Source organism: Caretta caretta, chromosome 6 (assembly GCF_965140235.1).
Source record: "Caretta caretta isolate rCarCar2 chromosome 6, rCarCar1.hap1, whole genome shotgun sequence".
Lineage (NCBI taxonomy): Eukaryota > Metazoa > Chordata > Testudines > Cheloniidae > Caretta > Caretta caretta.
In genome coordinates, this window is record NC_134211.1 from 112,672,921 (window position 1) to 112,696,136 (window position 23,216).

At 46.0% G+C, this 23,216-nt stretch overlaps 1 protein-coding gene across 1 annotated transcript in view; it reads left to right on the top strand.

Moving 5' to 3' along the window:
- Positions 1–4,261: 4,261 nt before the first annotated feature.
- ASPG (asparaginase) overlaps positions 4,262–23,216 on the top strand; it is an 85,003-nt gene continuing 66,048 nt past the window's right edge. Inside the window, exons 1-2 of the mRNA XM_048855387.2 lie at positions 4,262–4,507; positions 17,814–17,943. Of these exons, the coding sequence (XP_048711344.1) occupies positions 4,321–4,507; positions 17,814–17,943 (317 nt within the window). The 5' untranslated portion in view covers positions 4,262–4,320. The remainder of the gene's footprint in view (positions 4,508–17,813; positions 17,944–23,216) is intronic.

Here is a 23,216-nt window from a genome sequence, read left to right on the forward strand (position 1 = left end):
GACTGCAGGGACAGTCTGTGGTCTTGCTGTCTTTACCGCATTAGATCCACCATACAGTGGAGCATGTCAGTTTGCTCCCTCATGAGCTTGACCTTAGCATCCTGCCTGCTCTCATCACACACGTTCCTCCTCTCTTCATGTTCATTTAACGCTTTACGGGACTCTGCAATTGTTTTTCTCCACACGTTCAGCTGGGCCCTATCTGTGCGGGAGGACTGCATGAGCTCAGCGAACATGTCATCCCGAATTCTTTTTTTCCGCCTTCTAATCTGGACCAGCCTCTGGGACGTTTCTCTTTTTGGAACATAGTTCTGCCATAACAGATTCGTCTCCCCCAGATGCGAGGAGATCCAGTATCTCCCATTTGGACTATGCTGGAGCTCGTCTGCGAATTCGGGACTGCGTGGTCTCTTGTGATGGTGGACTGTGCTGATGGTCACCTGTGCTGATGGTGACCAAACAAGAAATGAAATTCAAAAGTTCCCAGGGCTTTTACTGCCTATCTGGCTAGTGCATCGGAGTTGAGAGTGTTGTCCAGAGAGGTCACAAAGGAACATTCTGGGATAGCTCCCGGAGGCCAATAGCATTGAATTGCGTCCACAGTACCTGTAACCCGGAACTGCAATCTTGATTTTTAGCACTGCTCCACTTGCCGAGGTGAAGTACCGAAATCAGATTAAAGAGCCCTTTAAATTGAAAAAACCGGTTTGGTTGTGTGGACGGAATCAGTTTTATTTTGAATTAACTGGGCTAATTCTGAAATAACAGCATACTGTAGACCAGGCCTTGGAGAACACCCTTGCAAAACCCCCGGTTGCTTCTCCTGTTAGCTAGCCAGAACAACCGATACTTGAGCATTTAAGTTATGATTTTCTGCAAGCATCTTGTGTGTGATTAAGTATCTCATAATATTCAATAAAAGTGGAGACAAGTTTGTAATGACCTAAGAATATAAGAATTTGCATCAATGTTGAAGTCTACACTCTATATTTATCCCAAGTGACACCAGGGGTGAAAGTAAGGCAGTACGGGCTGGTATGGCATACCGGTAAAAGGTGGCTGCCAGTACAGGTCCCTAGTGGCAGGGCCGCTGACGGGGGAGCGCAAAAGGGGCAGCGACGTTAAAGCGCTGCTTTATCATCGCTGCCCCTTTTGGTCTCTTCCCCCATCCCCTCCCCCCCCCCGCAAGGCTGCCAATGGGGTGGGGAGGCAAAAGGAGCAGCTGCCCTGGGGCTGGTGATTTAAAAGGGCCCAGGATTCTGGCTGCTGCTGCAGCAGCAGCAGCCGGAGCCCTGGGCCCTTTAAATTGCCGCTGGAGCCCTGGGTGGTGCGGGCCAAGCAGCGTGGAAGGGTTGGCTGGGGGACGCTGACCCCTCAGCCCCACCCCTTCCGGGGCAGCTGGAGCTGGAGCTGACCCCCGTACCAGTAAGTTTTAAATTTTACTTTCACCCCTGAGTGACGTACGTATGACCATTAGACTTTTCTGAAATAGCTGGGAAATGACTCTCTCTGAATGAAAATTTAACTTTTATGGAAATCACTGACCTCTGTGACATTCATACCCACTTCAATTTTCCTCGCAATAAGGAATTGGCTTTGATTTCCTGCAAATGACAAACTTCTTCTTGCATCATCCCAAGTTACACATCCCTGCATGCTTTAGAGCTTTTGGATGTGGCCTCTTCCACACCTATCATTTATTTTTGCAGAAAAAGCTACAAGAGATCACATTCCTACCCCATTTCCATTTTCCAAATTCTTCTTGAATATTTACCGGCTTTGACTTCTTCTAAGTGACAAAATATCTTTCAGGTCACCTCAAATGACATGTCTGTGTCATTAGATCATTCTGAAGATTCTGCAGTGAAGCCTATGACTGTTAAGACACCTTCTTGACATGTGTGATCCTAGTAAGTAAACAGAGAAATATCCACTTAGTTTAGTAATAATCTTTATTACTAGTCTTGTTGTAGGAAAAAGTTAGAACCTAGTTTATTTTTCAGATCCTGTGGTGATTTTTTCAAAGCTGGCAATTAAGTAAACTGAGCAATTCTGATATGGAAATTCTTGAGATAGCATTAAGAGCTTTTAGTCTCTTTATAATTAGATTTCTGCTGTAAATTGAAAGGAGTACTTGTGGCACCTTAGAGACTAACCAACTTGAGCATAAGCTTTCGTGAGCTACAGCTCACTCAAATAAATTTGTTAGTCTCTAAGGTGCCACAAGTACTCCTTTTTGCAGATACAGACTAACATGGCTGCTACTCTGAAACCTGCTGTAAATTGACACTGTCCTCTAGTGTCTAAAAATGGAATAGCAAAGAAATTTCTACAATATGAAATATACAGTATTATGAAAAATGCAGAAAACAGCGTAGAGTTTCCTATTGTTTTAAATGCAGTCTAGATTTAGGAGAGCTATAAAGCACAAAATTTTATGGTCAATAATGGAAGCTGCTTTTACCCCGGTACTAATTTTCCAGATTTTAATACCCCACTATGTGTTTGCTAAAATGGCAGATAATTAACTCCAGAAGGCCTAAAAAAGGAGTTGGTTGAATAACTATAAAATCCAACATACTTCCTGAGCTTTCTCTGTTCATTTTTGGGTTATTTGCCAGGCTAGATTTTTCAAGTTCATCTCAATTAATTTTGGCAGATTTAATTTATCCAACTAATATTATGCTACTGAGGTAGATTGTAAATAGTATAATGTGGAAGGGGGAAGAAAGGGTTTTTTAAAGTACTCTTTGGAAGCTTTAACTTCTCCAGAGTCCTTTATTTGACACATTTTAATCTTTTTATGCATCTCCTCTCCTGAAGTAAAATTCTAATCAGTATTCAAAATTTCTGTTGTGCACGTTTGCAGTAGTCTATGTTGTAGCCTAATTCTATGCATCTTCAAATGTAACACATTAACCATATCACACTTCTCAGTCTTGTACAAGACCCTTATTCCCAGTTCCTTATCTAAAGGCTATTTTTAGAAAATTGCTTTCTGCACAAAATGCTGCCACATGATACAACCCTACTTTCAATTTTGTAACTGTTCCAAGAATAAGCAACTAGCTTTGACGCCCTGAACATGACAAACGATTTTTGACAGTGCTTTATATAGAAATGAAGCTTAGGGTCATGGAGTGTCAGGTTCCAGCTATTTCAGAAAGGTCCAACAGAACTGATGTGTCACTTGGGATGGCCAGTGAGCTAGTGTGCAGTTTTACACATCCTTAAATGTCACTTATTCAAATTATGAGGCAATGACAGTGGGTGAGATGGGGTCTTGGTTGTGTCTCAAAAAAGTATATTAATAAATATATTAAAATTCACACATTTGTTTTTATTAACCTTCTAAATATTTAAATTTATATTAAAGAGGCTTTTAATAAGGACAAGGGAATGAGGAATTTGGTAAATGAAAATTTTTAAACTCTATTTCAAGTTAATCGGGTTGCTTCCCTCCCCCTCCCCCCCCCAACCTCCTCGTTATTCCCTAGGATCCTGGTAACTCGGCATCTGCTAGAAGGGTGCCAGTCCCAGAAGATGCCCCCTGAACTGCCTTTTCTGCGGATGCCTGGGCGGCTGGCAGGATCAGCGTTCATACTCCCCGCTTCTCGCTGCTCCCCTGCCGGGCCGCTGTCTCCTCCGACAGGCTGTCAGAGGCCAAGCACACGGGCGGGGCGCGTTCCCAAGGCTGGGGCCGCTTCTCTTGGCTTGGCTGGTAGAGATCGCAGGGGCCGGCAGAGTCTCCTTGGGGACAACCGGCCCATGCGTTGGCTCCGCCCGCCGGTTGCGGGGGGCTGGGGCCCAGGGACCGAGGGGACCTTGTCACTGAACAGCTTCAGGTTGGAGGGGGTGCAATACCACCCCAGCCCCGATGTGTGGGTCTGTCTCCCCGAGAGGCCCGGGCAGGGCTGTGTGTGGGGGTGTGGAGGTGCAGTACCGCGCCCCCTTCACCCCCATTCCCGATGTGTGGGTCTGTCTCCTCGAGAGTCCCGGGCAGGGCTGTGTGTGGGGGGGGGTGTGGAGGTGCAGTACCGCGCCCCCCTCACCCCCATTCCCGATGTGTGGGTCTGTCTCCCCGAGAGTCCTGGGCAGGGCTGGGCGCGGGGGCAGAGCCTTCCCGCCCCAGGACCAGTGTAGAAGACCACTCGTCCTGCCCCCTTCCGGGCCCGGCGTTGCTACGTCTCTCCCCGCCCCCTTTCCTGGCAAGCCCCTTCGAGGCCCCGCCTGTGGGGCGGGCGATCCGGAAAGGGGCGGTGCCGGCAGGTCCCCGCAGGGCATCTAGGCGCGGGACGTGGTGGCCTCATTGTGACTGGGATGGAGGCAGCGGCGCGGTCGGCTGGGGGGTTCCCCCTGGGCAGAGCCCTTTCCTGCACCCCGCGCCCGGCCTGCCTGCAGCGCTCGGGCTCCCTGGAGCTCGGGGGCGGCTGCAGGGCTCCGGTGCGGGTGCGGGTGCTGGTGATCAACACGGGCGGCACCATCGGGATGGTGGAGGAGAAAGAAGGTGAGGGGAGCGCCAGGCGGGGCAGAGGGGCTGGGGTGGCCGGGAGCTGGGAGGGCACCACCAACCCGCAGGCTCTGGGTCGAGCCCCCGAAGGGGCCCGCAGCCTGGGAAGAGGGCGGGTGTGTGTGTGGTGATGGTGGCTGCAGTCCCTGAGGGGCACCTAGCAAAGCAGAGCAGAAGGGGGGAAGTGGGCATGAGTCCTCCGGGGCAGGAGAGTGGTATGGGGCCCCTGCCTGGAGGGGTACCTGCCGCACCAGAACACTGTTTATAAGAGGGGTGCTGAAAGCCATTGAACAAATCTGTAAACACTGCACATGATGGAAGCCAGGTATTTAGTTGCTAGTATTACTTCAAGCTTGGGGTGCTGCTGCTTTCCTAGTTCCAGCACCCCTGGGGGTACCCACCTGTTGGGGTGACTGAGGGGTGGGCATGAATCCCTTGGGGTGCACAGCAAGGTGGGGGAGATTCGGTGTGAGCTCCCAAGTGGAATCCAGAAATAACTAGCACTTTTTTAAACCTAGGTAGGAGGCCCTAAATGGCTGTTTGATTCAGATATCACTAAAATGATGCTGGTATGCTGGGGAAAGCAATCTGAAAACATAGCCAGGACTCTATCTCTCCCTATCATTGAGGGTGTATCGGACGTGATCCACCCAGACCAGACCTACACTGTCCCGGGCCGCACCATATTTGACAACCTGTATCTGGTCCGGGACCTCTTGGAACTCGGGTGTAGGGATGGCCTGTCATTCGCCCTCCTGTCCCTGGATCAGGAGAAGGCGTTTGACAGGGTGGATCACGGGTATCTCCTGAGCAGTCTGCGAGAGTTTGGCTTCGGACCCCAGTTTGTGGATTTTCTCCAGGTGCTGTACGCCTCCGCAGAGTGTCTGGTCTGGCTCAACTGGACCCTGACCGAATTGGTCAGCTTCTGGCAAGGAGTACGGCAGGGGTGCCCCCTCTCGGGTCAGCTGTACGCTCTGGCTATCGAGCCCTTCCTCTGTCTCCTCCGCAGGAGGTTGACGGGGTTGGCGCTACAGGAGCCAGAGCTGCAGTTGGTCCTGTTGGCATACGCTGACGATGTGCTCCTCGTGGTCCAGGACCTGGGCAACTTGGCGCGGATGGAGGCTTGCCAGGCCGTTTACTCGGCAGCTTCCTCCGCCCGGGTCAACTGGGTCAAGAGCTCTGGTTTGGTGGTAGGGGACTGGCGGCAGGCGAGTTCCCTCCACCCGTGCTTCAGGCAATCTGGTGAAGCGCGGGTCCGCTGCTCTATCTCGGCATTTACCTTTCCGCCACGTATCCGTCTCCGCCGGAGAACTGGCAGGGTTTAGAGGGCAGGGTGGTAGAGCGGCTCCGGAGACGGACAGGACTACTCCGGTGTCTCTCTTCCTGGATCCCAATAAGATTGAGGGTGTATGTCCACAGCTGGTTACATCATCACTAATAGTCAGGACCAGAACTCATTAGGAATTTTCTGACAAAACAGGTTTTTGCTGGAAAATGCTAATTTTATCAAAACCTAAGTGGTGGTGTGAACAATTTGGTTTTAACCAACTTCCTCCGAAATGCAGGCAGGGTTCTGTCAGAAGCTGCCTGGTTTCCTGCCAGCTCACCTGGAATAACACTGAATAATAATCTTGTATCCACTGGCGTCAGGAGAACTGTCTTTCTGAATCTAGTGTCTTGTAGCCCCCCTGACACCAATGAAAACAAACTTATTCAGTGTTAAAGGAATGCGGTTAAAAGAGAATTGTTTAGTCTGTTTTTGTGTTTTGTTCTAGCTAGTATAAATCATTAATGAATCACATTTTGCTTGATTAAACTTTAACTTTCTGTTTACACTCTTTACAGTGATACTGGTTTCATTCTGACTAAACAAAATTCTCAACCTGTCTCAACACATAACAGAAAATTTTCTGGTTCATCTATTTCAGGATGTTCAGCTGTCTTTATAAGTAAAGTTTCTACAGTTGGCTTTAATACAAGCCTTCTTTTATATACCTTCATTTTATCTTGTTCTCCTTGAACTTTAGTCAGTGACTAGAAACTGCCATGAGTGTACTGTCTATTAATAACCCTGCATAAAAAAGCTTTTTAAAATGCTTTTATTCAAACATAAAGTAAACAAGCTTTATTCATGTATCTGAGGCAGGTGAATCATCACAGGATAAGACTAGGTCCTCCCACAGTAGCAGCTGGTTACATTTAAGGGAGCATGTAGCCCAATCATAGCACATCAGGTGTTGAACCCTATTCCCTCCCCCCAGCTCCCAGTTTCCCTACTTCTGCAATCAAACAAGGCACCACAATTGGTGCTTCTGAATTACTCTTCCCTCCTGAGGTGTGACTTATTAACATAACAGTTTATCTTAAAGGTAGTAACTCCCAGCCTTCTGCTCCAATCCATTATGCTCTGCTTAAGTGTTTTGCTCCTGTTCCTCACTGCAGGTAGCTCCAGCCAAGCCTTTCCCAGAGTTTCATCCCCAGGCTTTTCTAACCCTGGGTCCCTTCTGGGTTTCCTGCAAGTCTCTCTACCTTTGTATTAGCTCTGGGCTATCACCATGTGATGCTTGGTCACCTGACACAACCACTGGCCCAAGCACAAACTCATCATGAGTGGTGGGGTGGATAACTATGCTCAGTTAAACTGTGGGGCTAAACTAGAGCTGGTTGGAAAATTTTTGATGAAAAAGAATTTCATTGGAATTTTTCACAAAATCAAGCTGGGTTTGACACACTTACGCCAAATCACAGGCAGGGTTCCATTGGTTCCCTGCCAATTCACCTAGTGAGCTACTGGGAAGCCCTGCCAGCTGGACAGCTTCAGGATGGAGGATTTTAGGCTTTCAGGTTCCATGGTGGTAGGATAGCCCTGGGACTAGGGATACTGGGCTTCCAGGGTCCACAGCTCGGGGGCAACCCTTCCATGCCAGTGCCTTCAGGCTCCCTGTCATGGAACCAGGCAGTCTTGGAAAACTTGGGAAACACAGCTCTAGCCAGGGGTCTCAGTCTAGGCCCCCAGCTCTGCAGCAGGGAGCCTGGAAACCCTCACGCTTGCAGAGCTGGGAGCCTGGAGGTACTGGGATAGATTCCAGGGCCCATGGCTCTGGAGCAGCCCCACCATTTGGACTGCCCTGGGGCCAGGAATCCCAGGGTATCCAGACTCCTGGGCCAGCTGGTGCCCCATACTGTTCAAGTCCTGAGCAGGCAGCCCTGAGGGACTGGAAATTCCTGGAGTCCCTGGCAGTCTGCATGATGGGGCTGCCCCAGATTCTGGGAGCTCTGACAGCCGCTGACCGAATTTGACATTAATAGTAGTAAAATTGAGAAGAATGTCAATTTCAGTGAGTCAGTCACTGGTCAGTGGAGTGTATGTTGTTTCAGAAATACCATGTGTCAGACTTTCCAATGTGTAATTGGTTTTGGTTTTCCTGTTCCCAAGAAATTTTGAAAAATTTGGTTTTGTTACAAATAAGAACAAAACCAAATTCTGAATCACAGAATCATAGAATATTAGGGTTGGAAGAGACCTCAGGAGGTCATCTAGTCCAACCCCCTGCTCAAAGCAGGACCAACACCAACTAAATCATCCCAGCCAAGGCTTTGTCAAGCCGGGCCTTAAAAACCTCTATAGATGGAGATTCCACCACCTCCCTAGGTAACCCATTCCAGTGCTTTGCCACCCTCCTAGTGAAATAGTGTTTCCTAATATCCAACCTAGACCTCCTCCCACAGCAACTTGAGACCATTGCTCCATGTTCTATCATCTGCCACTACTGAGAACAGCTGAACTCCATCCTCTTTGGAACCCCCTTTGAGGTAGTTGAAGGCTGCTATCAAATCCCCCCTCACTCTTCTCTTCTGCAGACTAAATAACCCCAGTTTCCTCAGCCTCTCCTCATAAGTCATGTGCCCCAGCCCCCTAATCATTTTTGTTGCCCTCCGCTGGACTCTCTCCAATTTCTCCACATGCGTTCTGTAGTGGGGGAGGGACACCAAAACAGGACGCAATACTGCAGGTGTGGCCTCACCAGTGCTGAATAGAGGGGAATAATCACTTCCCTCAGTCTGCTGGCGATGCTCCTACTAATACAGCCCAATATGCCATTGACCTTCTTGGCAATGAGGGCACACTGCTGACTCATAGCCAGCTTCTCGTCCACTGTAATCCCCAGGTCCTTTTCTGCAGAACTGCTGGTTAGCTAGCCTGTGGCAGTACATGGGATTCTTTCTTCCTAAGGGAAGTGTTAACATTTCTCACAAATCAAATATTATTGAGTTTTGGCCTTCTTTACTCAACTCCCCTTAAAGGACCAGCCCACTCTGTGACAAAGAGTTGCAGCTAGCAAGAGATGTTAAGAGTAACAAGAAGGGTTTCTTCAGGTATGTTAGCAACAAGAAGAAAGTCAAGGAAAGTGTGGGCCCCTTACTGAATGAGGGAGGCAACCTAGTGACAGAGGATATGGAAAAAGCTAATGTACTCAATGCTTTTTTTGCCTCTGTCTTCACGAACAAGGTCAGCTCCCAGACTATTGCACTGGGCAGCACAGCATGGGGAGGAGGTGACCAGCCCTTTGTGGAGAAAAAAGTGATTCGGGACTATTTAGAAAAGCTTAATGAGCACAAGTCCATGGGGCCGGATGCGCTGCATCCGAGAGTGCTAAAGGAGTTGGCGGATGTGATTACAGAGCCATTGGCCATTATCTTTGAAAACTCATGGCGATCGGGGGAAGTCCCGGATGACTGGAAAAAGGCTAATGTAGTGCCCATCTTTAAAAAAGGGAAGAAGGAGGATCCTGGGAACTACAGGCCAGTCAGCCTCACCTCAGTCCCTGGAAAAATCATGGAGCAGGTCCTCAAGGAATCAATTCTGAAGCACTTAGAGGAGAGGAAAGTGATCAGGAACAGTCAGCATGGATTCACCAAGGGCAAGTCAAGCCTGACTAATCTAATTGCCTTCTATGACGAGATAACTGGCTCTGTGGATGAAGGGAAAGCGGTGGACGTGTTGTTCCTTGACTTTAGCAAAGCTTTTGACACAGTCTCCCACAGTATTCTTGCCAGCAAGTTAAAGAAGTATGGGCTGGATGAATGGACTATAAGGTGGGTAGAAAGTTGGCTAGATTGTCGGGCTCAACGGGTAGTGATCAATGGCTCCATGTCTAGTTGGCAGCCGGTATCAAGTGGAGTGTCCCAAGGGTCGGTTCTGGGGCTGGTTTTGTTCAATATCTTCATAAATAATCTGGAGGATGGTGTGGATTGCACCCTCAGCAAGTTTGCAGATGACACTAAACTGGGAGGAGAGGTAGATACGCTGGAGGGTAGGGATAGAATACAGAGGGCCCTAGACAAATTAGAGGATTGGGCCAAAAGAAATCTGAGGAGGTTCAACAAGGAGAAGTGCAGAGTCCTGCACTTAGGACAGAAGAATCCCATGCACCGCTACAGACTAGGGACCGAATGGCTCGGCAGCAGTTCGGCAGAAAATGACCTGGGGTTACAGTGGACGTGAAGCTGGATCTGAGTCAACAGTGTGCCCTTGTTGCCAAGAAGGCCAGTGGCATTTTGGGATGTATAAGTAAGGGCATTGCCAGCAGATCGTGGGATGTGATCGTTCCCCTCTATTCGACATTGGTGAGGCCTCATCTGGAGTACTGTGTCCAGTTTTGGGCCCCACACTACAAGAAGGATGTGGAAAAACTGGCAACAAAAATGATTAGGGGACTGGAACACATGACTTATGAGGAGAGGCTGAGGGACCTGGGATTGTTTAGTCTGTAAAAGAGAAGAATGAGGGGGGATTTGATAGCTTCTTTCAACTTCCTGAAAGGGGGTTCCGAAGAGGATGGATCTAGACTGTTCTCAGTGGTCGCAGATGACAGAACAAGGAGTAATGGTCTCAAGTTGCAGTGGGGGAGGTTTAGGTTGGATATTAGGAAAATCTTTTTCACTAGGACGGTAGTGAAACACTGGAATGCGTTACCTAGGGAGGTGGTGGAACCTCCTTCCTTAGATATTTTTAAGGTCAGGCTTGACAAAGCCCTGGCTGGGATGATTTAGTTGGGGATTTGGTCCTGCTTTGAGCAGGGGGTTGGACTAGATGACCTCCTGAGGTCCCTTCCAACCCTGATATTCTATGATTCTATGAAAGCATATTCTGGGAAGCCTATTTAGTTCCATTTAACGTAGTGAATCATGAATGCTTGGAGCTACATTATAAACCAGTGGTTTCCCCTTTTTTTCAGATTGAGGGCCAAACACAGTATTTCACAAAGATCAAGTTGCCACAGTCAATACTTTGGAGCAGATGCTCTATCCTGTTCCTCTTACTTTATGCCACTCATATGGCACAGCGGGAGGTGAAAGCATACATCAGTCCCTTGTTGGGGATTTTCTCAACATAGTTGTTCCCACTCCCAGTGGGCATAGAGTTGATATAGTCAGATCCTATGCCTTCCTCCCCACAGTCCCTAGTGTAGGAGACATATTAGAGATGGAGACAATGTGGGATGTCTGTCAGAAGCACACTATGCTCTAGCTTCTACAGCTGGTATATGGTCCCTAGGGGACTGTTGCCGACTGATGCAAGTTAGAGGAGCTCCTGGACTTTAATTGGGGCTGGAGCAGAGAATGAGGGATCTATGAGAGACTTGGGGGGGAGGGATAGCTCAGTGGTTTGAGCATTGGCCTGCTAAATGTTCAGTCCTTGAGGAGGCCATTTAGGGATCTGGGGCAAAAATTGGGGATTGGCCCTGCTTTGAGCAGGGGGTTGGACTAGATGACCTCCTGAGGTCCCTTCCAATCCTGATATTCTATGATTCTATGATTGTTCTCTCAGCTTCTCCTCACTTTCCTCTCTTCTGGGTTGCCTGTGCTGTGTGTGTGTGGGGGTGTCTCTCTTTTGCTAGCTGCTATGCTAGGCTCAGGCAGAGCCATTTGAGTTCCTGTCCTTCTGCGGTTCATATAATTCAGCAGCTGAGCAGCCAGAGCTAATCTTTCTTCCCTTCTTTGTGATCATAGGTGCTGGAAATGGGGGTGCTGCAGCACCCCCTGGCTTGAAGTGGTTTTCATTATATACAGGGTTTATCATTTGGTTCAATGGCTCTCGGCACCCCCACTACACAAATTGTTCCAGCACCTCTGCTTGGCTCAGGGAATGCAATTTTGATTTAGAATTAGATATCAATTTTCTTAACCTAGATATGCTCGAAGGGCCCTGTCATAAATATAAAGGGAAGGGTAAACCCCTTTGAAATCCCTCCTGGCCAGGGGAAAGCTCCTCTCACCTGTAAAGGGTTAAGAAGCTAAAGGTAACCTTGCTGGCACCTGACCAAAATGACCAATGAGGAGACAAGATATTTTCAAAAGCTGGGAGGAGGGAGAGAAACAAAGGGTCTGTGTCTGTCTGTATGCTGGGTCTTTGCCGGGGACAGACCAGGAATGGAATCTTAGAACTTTTAGTAAGTAATCTAGCTAGGTATGTGTTAGATTATGATTTCTTTAAATGGCTGAGAAAAGAATTGTGCTGAATAGAATAACTATTTCTGTCTGTGTATCTTTTTTGTAACTTAAGGTTTTGCCTAGAGGGGTTCTCTATGTTTTTGAATCTAATTACCCTGTAAGATATCTACCATCCTGATTTTACAGGGGGGATTTCTTTATTTCTATTTACTTCTATTTTTTATTAAAAGTCTTCTTGTAAAAAACTGAATGCTTTTTCATTGTTCTCAGATCCAAGGGTTCGGGTCTGTGGTCACCTATGCAAATCGGTGAGGCTTTTTATCCAACGTTTCCCAGGAAAGGGGGGGGTGCAAGTGTTGGGAGGATTGTTCATTGTTCTTAAGATCCAAGGGTCTGGGTCTGTAGTCACCTAGGCAAATTGGTGAGGCTTTTTACCAAACCTTGTCCAGGAAGTGGGGTGCAAGGTTTTGGGAAGTATTTTGGGGGGAAGGACGCGTCCAAACAGCTCTTCCCCAGTAACCAGTATTAGTTTGGTGGTGGTAGCGGCCAGTCCAAGGACAACGGGTGGAATATTTTGTACCTTGGGGAAGTTTTGACCTAAGCTGGTAAAGATAAGCTTAGGAGGTTTTTCATGCAGGTCCCCACATCTGTACCCTGGAGTTCAGAGTGGGGGAGGAACCTTGACATGCTCCAGTCATTTCGATGGCGTGGGTTCGAATCCCACCGCTGCCACCATGTCAAGGTTCCTCCCCCACTCTGAACTCAATTACCCAAGTTCTGCAGTCAATGGGAACTGCAGGGGCGGTGCCTGCGGGCAGCGGCATGCGGAGACCCCTCTGTGCTCCCCCCGCCTAGGAGCTGCTGCCGGGGGGGGAGGGGTCGCTTTCGGGAGCTGCCTGAGGTAAGCACCGCACCCCAGCCCAGCCTCCACACCCAAACTCCGTCCCAGAGCCTGTGCCCCTTCCTGCACCCCAACCCCTGCCCCAGCCCAGAGCCTGCACCTTAACTCCCTCCCAGAGCCTGCCCCTCAACCCCTTTCCCCACCCCAGAGCCTGCCCCCGCACCCACTCCTTCACCCCAACCCCCAGCCCAGAACCTGCACCCAAACTCCCTCCCAGAGCTCAAACCTTCACCCCTCCCGCACCCAAACTCTGTCCCAGAGCCTTAGGCAGGTGGGGAGGAGGGCGGACTTGGACCTGTTCTGGGCACCACCTAAAATTATACAAACCTGCCACCCTTAGAGCCAGGGCAGTGCGGGTGGACTTCCTTTTCTCCTCCCTTGCTTTTCCTTTCCCTCCACCCTTTTGGGGGAGCGAAAGGTGGCTGCTTTTCCCACTACCCCACTTCTGGCACTCGCCTCCCCAGAGCCAAGCTGCCTGGAACCGATGCAGAAGCTGGGCCAGTCTCGGCCAGTGTGTGTGTGTGGGGGGGTACAATAGTGGGGGCTTGGCTGTAGGCTGCGGGGAGGGAGGGCTGAAGTTGCTGTGCCTAGGGTCGCATAAGGTGTGAATCCAGCCCTGATTATAGTATTTATTCTCCATCAAGATCTGGAATTAAAGGAAAATGGGGACAATCCAATCTCCTCCAACCCAGAAGGTTTTTAAAGCTGGTCTGTTCAGAATGGACCTTGGATAACTATAACCTCTAGAGTGCAAGATACTAAATCTCCAAAATATAACAATTATAGGTAGAGAGGAAATTCTTCTTAGGAATTACTGAAGAAAATAAACTATGTTTTAATTTACAAGCTGTCAAGGTTCCTTCCCCACTCTGAACGCTAGGGTACAGATGTGGGGACTTGCATGAAAACCTCCTAAGTTTACTTTTACCAGCTTAGGTTAAAACTTCCCCAAGGTACAAACTATTTTACCTTTTGCCCTTGGACTTTCGCTGCCACCACCAAATGTCTAACACCAGTATTATTATTATTATTTATTATTATGAAAGAGTTCGTTTGGAAATATCTTTCCCTCCAAAGTCCTCCCAAATCTTACCCCCTTTTTTCTGGATAAGGTTTGATAAAAATCCTCACCAATTTGCATAGGTGACCACAGACCCAAACCCTTGGATCTTAAGAACAATTAAAAAAGCATTCAGTTTCTTAAAAGAAGAATTTTAATAGAAGAAAAAGTACAAGGAATCACCTCTGTAAAATCAGGATGGTAAATACCTTACAGGGTAATTAGATTTAAAACATAGAGAATCCCTCTAGGCTAAACCTTAAGTTACAAAAAGACACAAAACAGGAATATCCATTCCATTCAGCACAGCTTATTTTCTCAGCCATTTAAACAAACAGAATCTAACGCATATCTAGCTAGATTACTTACTAATTTCTAAGACTCCATTCCTGTTCTGTCCCTGGCAAAATCATCACACAGACAGACAGAGAGGCTTTGTTTCTCCCTCCCCCCAGCTTTTGAAAGTAACTTGTCTCCTCATTGGTTTTTTTGGTCAGGTGCCAGCGAGGTTGTCCTAGCTTCTTAACCCTTTACAGGTGAAAGGGTTTTTCCTTTAGCCAGGAGGGATTTTAAAGGTGTTTATCCTTCCCTTTATATTTATGACACAAGCCTTTATGTTGAGTGCCTCCTAGCGGCTGGGTGTGGTTCTGCAGTCCTTTTCTCGCCCCTGTTGTGTCTTCAGTGGCTTGGCCCCCTGGCCAAATCAAAAGTCAAATAACTAACAGTCTGTTTGCCCTCACTAGGGTCTTCAGCCCTAGCTCTGGGCTTTTTAAATTTGGCCCTTTGTTTGGGCTCCAAAATAAGGCCTATCACTTCTTGGGGTTTATGCCACTTTACCTGGGGAGGAACCTGGGCCCACCCATTACTCCAGGTTCCAACCCAGGGACACTATACACAGCAGCCACATACTACTTATTCTAGTCCGACACTGCTATTTCCCTGGGTCTCTTCCTACTCGGCCCTTTTAGCTTCACCTTATCTCAGGGTTAAAGTTCTTAGGTTCTCTCTCCCTGCAAACCAAGCTAAGCAAAATGCAGCCAGAAACCAACTCTGGCTATCCTTCAAGCACCTGTGGCCAGAAAGGAGCCCCATTTCTTGCCCCTCTGCTTCCAGCCAGGAACTAACCTGCTAAGGCTCTGCAACTCCTTTTATCTGAGTCTGCTGGGCTCTGACTGGCTGCTTTTGAGAGGCCTCTCTAGGCAGATCTGGAGTACCCATTTTCTCTGCTCCTTTTCTGTCAGTTCACTACTTCCTGGGGCACGGTGTAGGAGGACCGTGGGGCCTCCTGTAGGGAGCCACAAAGCCCAGGTGCACCCCATCACACTGCGACTAATCTGTTATCGCTTGTTACACAGATGGATGCTTTCCAGATTCCATCTGGAAGAAAAAAATGCGTTCATGTATCCGTGTCAAGCCAGGAAGACATTGCTGCAGATCATTGAAGCTAATAGTACAGAGCACATGTGTGTGTTCTAGTGGAACACTGTCTCACTCGTGCTTTGTATAATGTTTTGTACTACAATATTTTACATTTACTGTCATTTAAAACATCTTCAATGTCAGTTTGTGGGGTTTGGGAGATGAGAAATCCGGGCCTGATAATTGTCACCTGAGACTCAGACCCTAGATCTATACGGTCCTGACCATGTTAGTACAGTATAATCAATTTGGCTGCCCAGCACAGAAGGAGCCTGTTTAAAAATGTGGTTGAGACTAATCTGTAGACTGGAGGTAAATTTTTCAAAATGCTTAAGTGACTTAGGAGTGCAAGTCCTATTTTCATGAGTGATTTAGGCACTTTTGAGACTAAGTATAATTGAAAGTCAATCGGATTTAAGCTCCTACGTCCCTTAGACATTTTAGAAAATATTACTAGGAAAATCTGTATTCTTCTGGGCCCTTGACATTTGGGAACCAAGGGAGGATTGAGGGGATTTTGAGTGGCAAGGAGAGTGTTGTGCGACACCTCATAGCTCCAGAGATGCATTGTTGTCATTTGCTGGTGCCCTTGACATTAACTACAGGAAGTCTGGTCCTCCCTTTCCGCCCCTAAACTGAATCTCTAGGAGGAAGGGGAAAGTATTTATTTTCCTCTGGCTCTGACAGTTAGGGTTGCTAGGTGTCTGGTTTTTGACCAGAACTCACGGTCGAAAAGGGACCCTGGTGGCTCCGGTCAGCTGGGCCGGATCATGGGCTGGGCCGTTAAAAGTCTGGTCAGTGGCGCAGCAGGGGCCTGGGGCTAAGGCAGGCTCCCTGCGGCTCCCGGAAGCAGCGGGCACGTTCCTGTGGCCCCTAGGCTTTGGGGCAGCCAGGGAGGCTCTGTGCACAGCCCCCAGTGCTGTCTCCGCAGCTGCCATTGGCCGGGAACCATGACCAATGGGAGCTGCAGGGGGTGGCGCCTGTGGGCGCGAAGGCAGCGCAGACCCGCCTGGCTGCCCATGTGCCTAGAGGCTGCAGGGACCTGGCAGCCGCTTCCTCCGAGCTGTGGAAAGTGCTGCTGGGACTCACCCCACACACACTCCCCTGCAGCCCAGAGTCCCCTCCTGCACCCCAAACCACTCATCCCCTACCCCACCCCCAGCTGGCGCCCTCACCCCCCTGCACCCCTGCCCCAGCCCAGAGTCCCCTCCCGCACCCCAAACCTCTCACCCCCCGCACCCCAACCCCCTGCTCCAGCCCAGAGCCCTCTCCTGCACCCCAAACCCCTCATCCCCAGAGCCTGCACCCCCAGCCGGAGCCCTTGCCCCCTCCCACACCCCAGCTCCCGCCCCAACCTGGTGAAAGTGAGTGAGGGTGTGGAAGAGCGAGCAATGAAGGGAGGGGGATGGAGCGAGTGGGGGTGGGGCCTCAGAGAAGGGGCAGGGCAGGGGTGTTTGGTTTTGACAAGGTTAAGGCTCTGAGTGGTGAAACAGACTGTTATGTAACCTCATCCCTTTAGACCAGGAAATGCAGTCAGGAGTTGAAGGTTTCTTATATATATGAAAAACATTTTAAACTTAAACTCAGACTGGGTTTAGACTTTGAAAGCTCCATCCACATTTAAAAAATGAGTTTCCATGTTTTAAGAGGCTGAGCATATCAGAGGTGCATATCTGAGAATAAAGACTAGGACTGTCTATAATGCAATACCCGCCTTGCCTACTGGACTACCGACTTTATCCTCCTCTGAGCAAAAGAGGAAGAAAACTTAAAATTAAAAGTTCCTAGGATGCATGGGGGTTTTCAGAACCCAACTCCTGCTTGTCTATTACAGGTAGCATAGCAAGAAAGTTGCCTTTGGAGAACAGTGGTGGGGGTGGAGAGAGCGCACAGTGTTTTAAATGATTTCTGAAATGGCTTTGGCTCCATCTGAGTTCTTCATAATCTGTCAAGTTAGTTAAATTCCCAGTTGCACAAAAAGCTAATGGATGAATGTCATTGGTGGCTGAGGGTCTTATAATATGGATAAAGAATCAAAGTTCGATGTGTAGGAAGGAGGTAACATCATTATTGTTTTTACTAAATAAAGGGTTCTCTTTTTTTCCTGATCCTGGTACCTGTCAGGGAAATAATTACAGAGAATTTGTTTACAGATTTGTTGACAATCTCTAAACCTGCTGGTAACTGATTTAAAACTGATCTGGAAGAGTGCATTATAAGTAGGATGTTTTCTCCTTTCTGATCCTGTTAAGGTTTAAGTAATGATAGCAGTTACTTTTAATCTTTCTAACCATGTCTATTTAATATTGAGTGTTGATTTGGGAGTAGATATGCTTGGGTTAAATCTGTGCTGGCAAATATACGAAATGTCAATGCAGGGGAGCAGAAGAAGCCAAAGAAAAATCAATGAGAGGGGAAACAGACAAATGAATGTTTCATTTGTAGTTTTTTCCCCCTTTATTTTCTAGGACTTGCTCCTGAAGCTAATAAGTTAGTAAAGGCCCTGAAAAAAATGCCGATGCTGCATGATGAGGTATATGCGAAAGAAACCAAACTCTATGATTTCCACAAATTTCCTGATAACACCTTGGTGCTTCCGTAAGTAACTGAAAAAACATGTCTCCCCTACTCATATTGAGAAATTTTTGTAAAGTGTGCTGAAGTCTTAACATGAAGACTCCAATGTTGTTCTTGTGAAATTAGTTTAACATAATTTAAAATAACATAACTTATTTTATGAGTGGTAAATTGTCATGCCTTGCTGGGTCATTAATCATGACCTTTTTAATTGGTAGAAGGCAAAATAATACCTTCTTGATCAAATTGTTGAGACCGTCTAAAATAAGTAATTACAGGTATTTGGTAAATTCTGGGATTTCAAGTAGATAATCCTCTGGATATGAATGTTTTTTAACAGTCAAGTAGTTCTTAGGCTTTTTTGTGGCCAGAGGGGAATATCAAAAGAGAATGTGTGGAAAATAAAATCTGTTCAGGTACCTGTCTTAGCTAGTGGAGTTACCTTTCATCCATGTTCTAACAGCTGATGTGTTAAGACCACAAGATAAATCCCTGTAGGGTTAGCAAAAATATTTATATGACATTACTTTAACATCAGAATGCCAAACACATTAGTTAACCATAGTATGTACTTATTTTGATCTACATAGTGCCTAATACAATCTCTACTAGTTGCCAAACACAATTATGTTACAAAATAATTATCAAAACCTAATACGCAATCAACCATCTCACAGTCAATGTATGTCATGAAGCTTAAACCTTTTCCCCCAAATATACACATGGGTGCTTATTTGCCATGGTACTGTCACATACTGTATAGAGCACTATGTGAATTATCTCCAGTATATGTCTGAAGTAGCAGCAGCAGCTAATTATTGCAGCCTTGAACTGGCTTCATGCTTTAATTCTACAGTCCCTGATGCTGTGTAGAATCCCTAAAAGCCAATTGTCTCTTTCTGCCCCAAACTTATGGAACATCATGGTAATTAGATATGGGCTTTATAATTAATCTGCATGGCTTTTTAACTGTTGGGCAATGGTTAACAGGCTTATAGGTTTTATTTAGAGGACCATATGCTAATTTGATGTCTTCCCCAGCTGTGATGAATGACTGAATCCCTATAAACATGTTACGTTACACATAGATTGCAGGAGTACATTTTACAAAATATTTGAAAAGTTAAATAGAATTATGGCTGTTTTGCTACAAGAAGTGGTGAATGAGATTGATTATGGAAAATCATCTCTTTAAGGGGAAAATTAGGAGACACATAAACCAAGCAATAAAGTAAATTTTTTAGTTCAGGCCTCAATAAATTGAAGCACTTAAAACAAAGAAATTAGGACAAAGGAAAGTCCAAAGGAGACAATAAAAACATGAGTTTATGATATACTTGATCTTGTTAAATATTTTGGTTATTTTAAGAAAAATATGTTTTCTTACTGATAGGTGACTTTTTATTTGTGCTTATAATTGAATAATTTATTAAAGACATTGTTAAAGGAATTTAAAGGAATAGTGGAACTCTACTGATGTGTCCCTTTTGTGTCCTAAGTGCATTTCATGTGAAGTGTACAGATAGGGGAAATATATAAAGTTTAAAAAATATGTTTCAGGTGAAGGACTGTCAAATTGTCAAATAAAAATCTTCTTGGTTCTTTAATATTATTGATCACTGTTTCACGAAGGTTAGTGTGGCAAAATTTTGTTTGCCATTGTCCTTCTTATATTTCAGTGATCGCTTAGTGATATTTTAACTAGTCAATTGAGAAATATTATATGTTTTGGGGGAAGAAAATGGGAACATTTAGTGGACTTTGTAGATCAGTCTGATAACTCTAATGTAATGAAATGGAACATTCTGTTGACTCAAAGATTTGTTTTTGTGGAGCTATTTCCATCACTAGTAAAAGAATTGACTGACCGTACTATCATGTGTCTCCTTCTTAAACAGCACTGGCTCAGAGGATCTCTTTTCACTACTGTTTCTTGACTTCCCTTCTAGTTGTTTTAAAACCTTGCTCTCACAGAGTGTTTGTTTTCATAATGGTTAATGTTAACAAGGCAAAATCCTGTATGAAACCTACATTTCTTAGTTACAGTATGTCAGTTATGTAAGATTGAAAACAGTAGAAAGTTTGTTTGAACATTCACACGATAAACTATTCAAATATGCAGAACCACTCTGCAATGATACCTATAAGATATTAGCCAATTAATGATGGATTTATGGCAGCTGGGGATAATTGACTCCTGTTTTGGCATATTTCTATTGGTTTATAAATATGTATACATTTCTTATATACACTCTGATTTTTTCTTCTCTCCCACCATTTGTATGTTTCTTGTAAGCTGCTCAGAGCAGGGTCTTGTTATGTTTTTGTACAGCACCTAGCACATGGGGATCTGATCCTTATTGGAGCTTGTGAGTGCTACTGCACTATAAATGTTAATAATAAAAGGTTTTAAAAAACTAGATATGGTAACTCCCCTCTATTCCATAATAAGCATCAGACTGTAACAGTACTTTATAAGGATGTACTTAATACTTAATCCTCAGATTCATAGGTTTATAGATTTTAAGGCAGAAGGGACGATTAGTCTGACTTCCTTCATGACACAGGCAAAAGAACCTCACCTGCTAATTTCTGCATCGAGCTCATACTCCAAATGACCATTCATCTTAATCACATCTGTATTCCAAGGGAACCCTGGACCTACCTGCTCAGAAGAGAAAATATCAAAAGCTGATTTGCCCTTCAAATATCTTTTATTTCAGCTAGCTTCTTGTGTGCCAGTAGCTTGCCATTTAGGAAGCTAGTTGAAATGGAAAATATTAACAGCGCACTGCAATGTTTTCAAATGTTTGGATATCTTGCCAGTTTAACCTTGTGACTGAATTTCCTTTAAGAGTTTTTACTAGAATGTACTCTCAACCTTAAATTCACCTTAACAAATTTCCCTGCTTACCTGCGTTTTGCTGTGAGAATCTCCTCTTAAAAAAATACACATGCGTCCACGCACACACACACACATTCCTAATGAGGACCAGGGGAGAGAAAGGGTTCTTACATGATGGGTATTCCATCTTATTCCCTGAAGTTTGCAGTGAGCCATATCCCACTTTTGGGGGCTGATTAAGGTCTGAAGGAGAAGAGATTTGTTTCTGAAGCCTTATGAGGAAGTTGTGAGGGGAGCAAACGGTTGCGTTGCTCTCTCCTTTAACGTGGGCCGTATAAGGGCCACAAGAGACCCATTCAGGGGAAGCTTAAGGGGGGAAGTACTTCAGCTGCTGTAAGTGCTCCAACCCCATGGCAAGCATTAGAAGGCTTTTCAAAGCTGACCAACTTCTCTGTGTACTCCACAGGCAATGGGCAGCTTGTGGAGCTGCTTGACCAGCCTTAGGAGTTACTTTAAAATGTTAACATGCATCCGACAAAGTGGGTATTCACCCACGAAAGCTTATGCTCCAATACGTCTATTAGTCTATAAGGTGCCACAGGACTCTTTGCCGCTTTTAAAATGTTAGTAACTTTCTGAAGTAGAGTTTAATAAACTAACCTTTAATCTTGGGCCCTAGAGCTTGGTAAGGTGAGTCCAATAAACTAGGTTTCGTTTTTTCCTGCCTTCCTACTTTTTGGCACTTTACAGCAAAAAGCAAAAGTTAGGATTTTGTAAACTCTTTATAGTTAGGAAAAAGAAAAGGAGTACTTGTGGCACCTTAGAGACTAACAAAATTATTAGAGCATAAGCTTTCATGAGCTACAGCTCACTTCATCATCGGATGCATACAGTGGAAAATATAGTGGGGAGATTTTATATACACAGAGAACATGGAACAATGGGTGTTACCATACAGACTGTAACAAGAGTGGTCAGGAAAGGTGAGCTATTACCAGCAGGAGAGCAGGGTGGGGGGAACCTTTTGTAGTGATAATCAAGGGGGGCCATTTCCAGCACTTTACAAGAACAGTAGGAGGGGAAATAAACAAGGGGAAATAGTTTTACTTTGTGTAATGACACATGCACTCCCAGTCTTTATTCAAGCCTAAGTTAATTGTATCCAGTTTGCAAATTAATTCCAATTCAGCAGTCTCTCGTTGGAGTCTGTTTTTGAAGTTTTTTTGTTGAAGAATTGCCACTTTTATGTCTGTAATCGAGTGACCAAAGAGATTGAAGTGTTCTCCGACTGGTTTTTGAATGTTATAATTCTTGACGTCTGATTTGTGTCCATTTATTCTTTTACGTAGAGACTGTCCAGTTTGGCCAATGTACATGGCAGAGGGACATTGCTGGCACATGATGGCATATATCACATTGGTAGATGCGCAGGTGAATGAGCCTCTGATAGCGTGGCTGATGTGATTAAGCTCTATGATGGTGTCCCCTGAATAGATATGTGGACACAGTTGGCAATGGGCTTTGTTGCAAGGATAGGTTGTATATGGTAACACCCATTGTTTTATGTTCTCTGGGTATATAAAATCTCCCCACTATATTTTCCACTGTATGCATCCGATGAAGTGAACTGTAGCTCACGAAAGCTTATGCTCTAATAAATTCGTTAGTCTCTAAGGTGCCACAAGTACTCCTTTTCTTTTTATGGATACAGACTAACACGGCTGCTACTCTGTAACCTAATAAACAATGGTCACATAAACACCACCCTATACCGGAAACCTACTGACTGCTATTCCTACCTGCATGCCTCCAGCTTTCACCCTGACCACACCACACGATCCATCGTCTACAGCCAAGCTCTGCGATACAACCGCATTTGCTCCAACCCCTCAGACAGAGACAAACACCTACAAGATCTCTGTCAAGCTTTCTTACAACTACAATACCCACCTGCTGAAGTAAAGAAACAGATTGATAGAGCCAGAAGAGTTCCCAGAAGTTACCTACTACAGGACAGGCCTAACAAAGAAAATAACAGAACGCCACTAGCGGTCACCTTCAGCCCCCAACTAAAACCCCTCCAACGCATTATTAATGATCTACAACCTATCCTAAAGGATGACCCAACACACTCACAAATCTTGGGAGACAGGCCAGTCCTTGCCTACAGACAGCCCCGCAACCTGAAGCAAATACTCACCAACAACCACATACCACACTACAGAACCACTAACCCAGGAACTTATCCTTGCAACAAAGCCCGTTGCCAATTGTGCCCACATATCTATTCAGGGGACACCATCACAGGGCGTAATAACATCAGCCACACTATCAGAGGCTCGTATACCTGCACATCCACCAATGTGATATATGCCATCATGTGCCAGCAATGCCCCTCTGCCATGTACATTGGTCAAACTGGACAGTCTCTACGTAAAAGAATAAATGG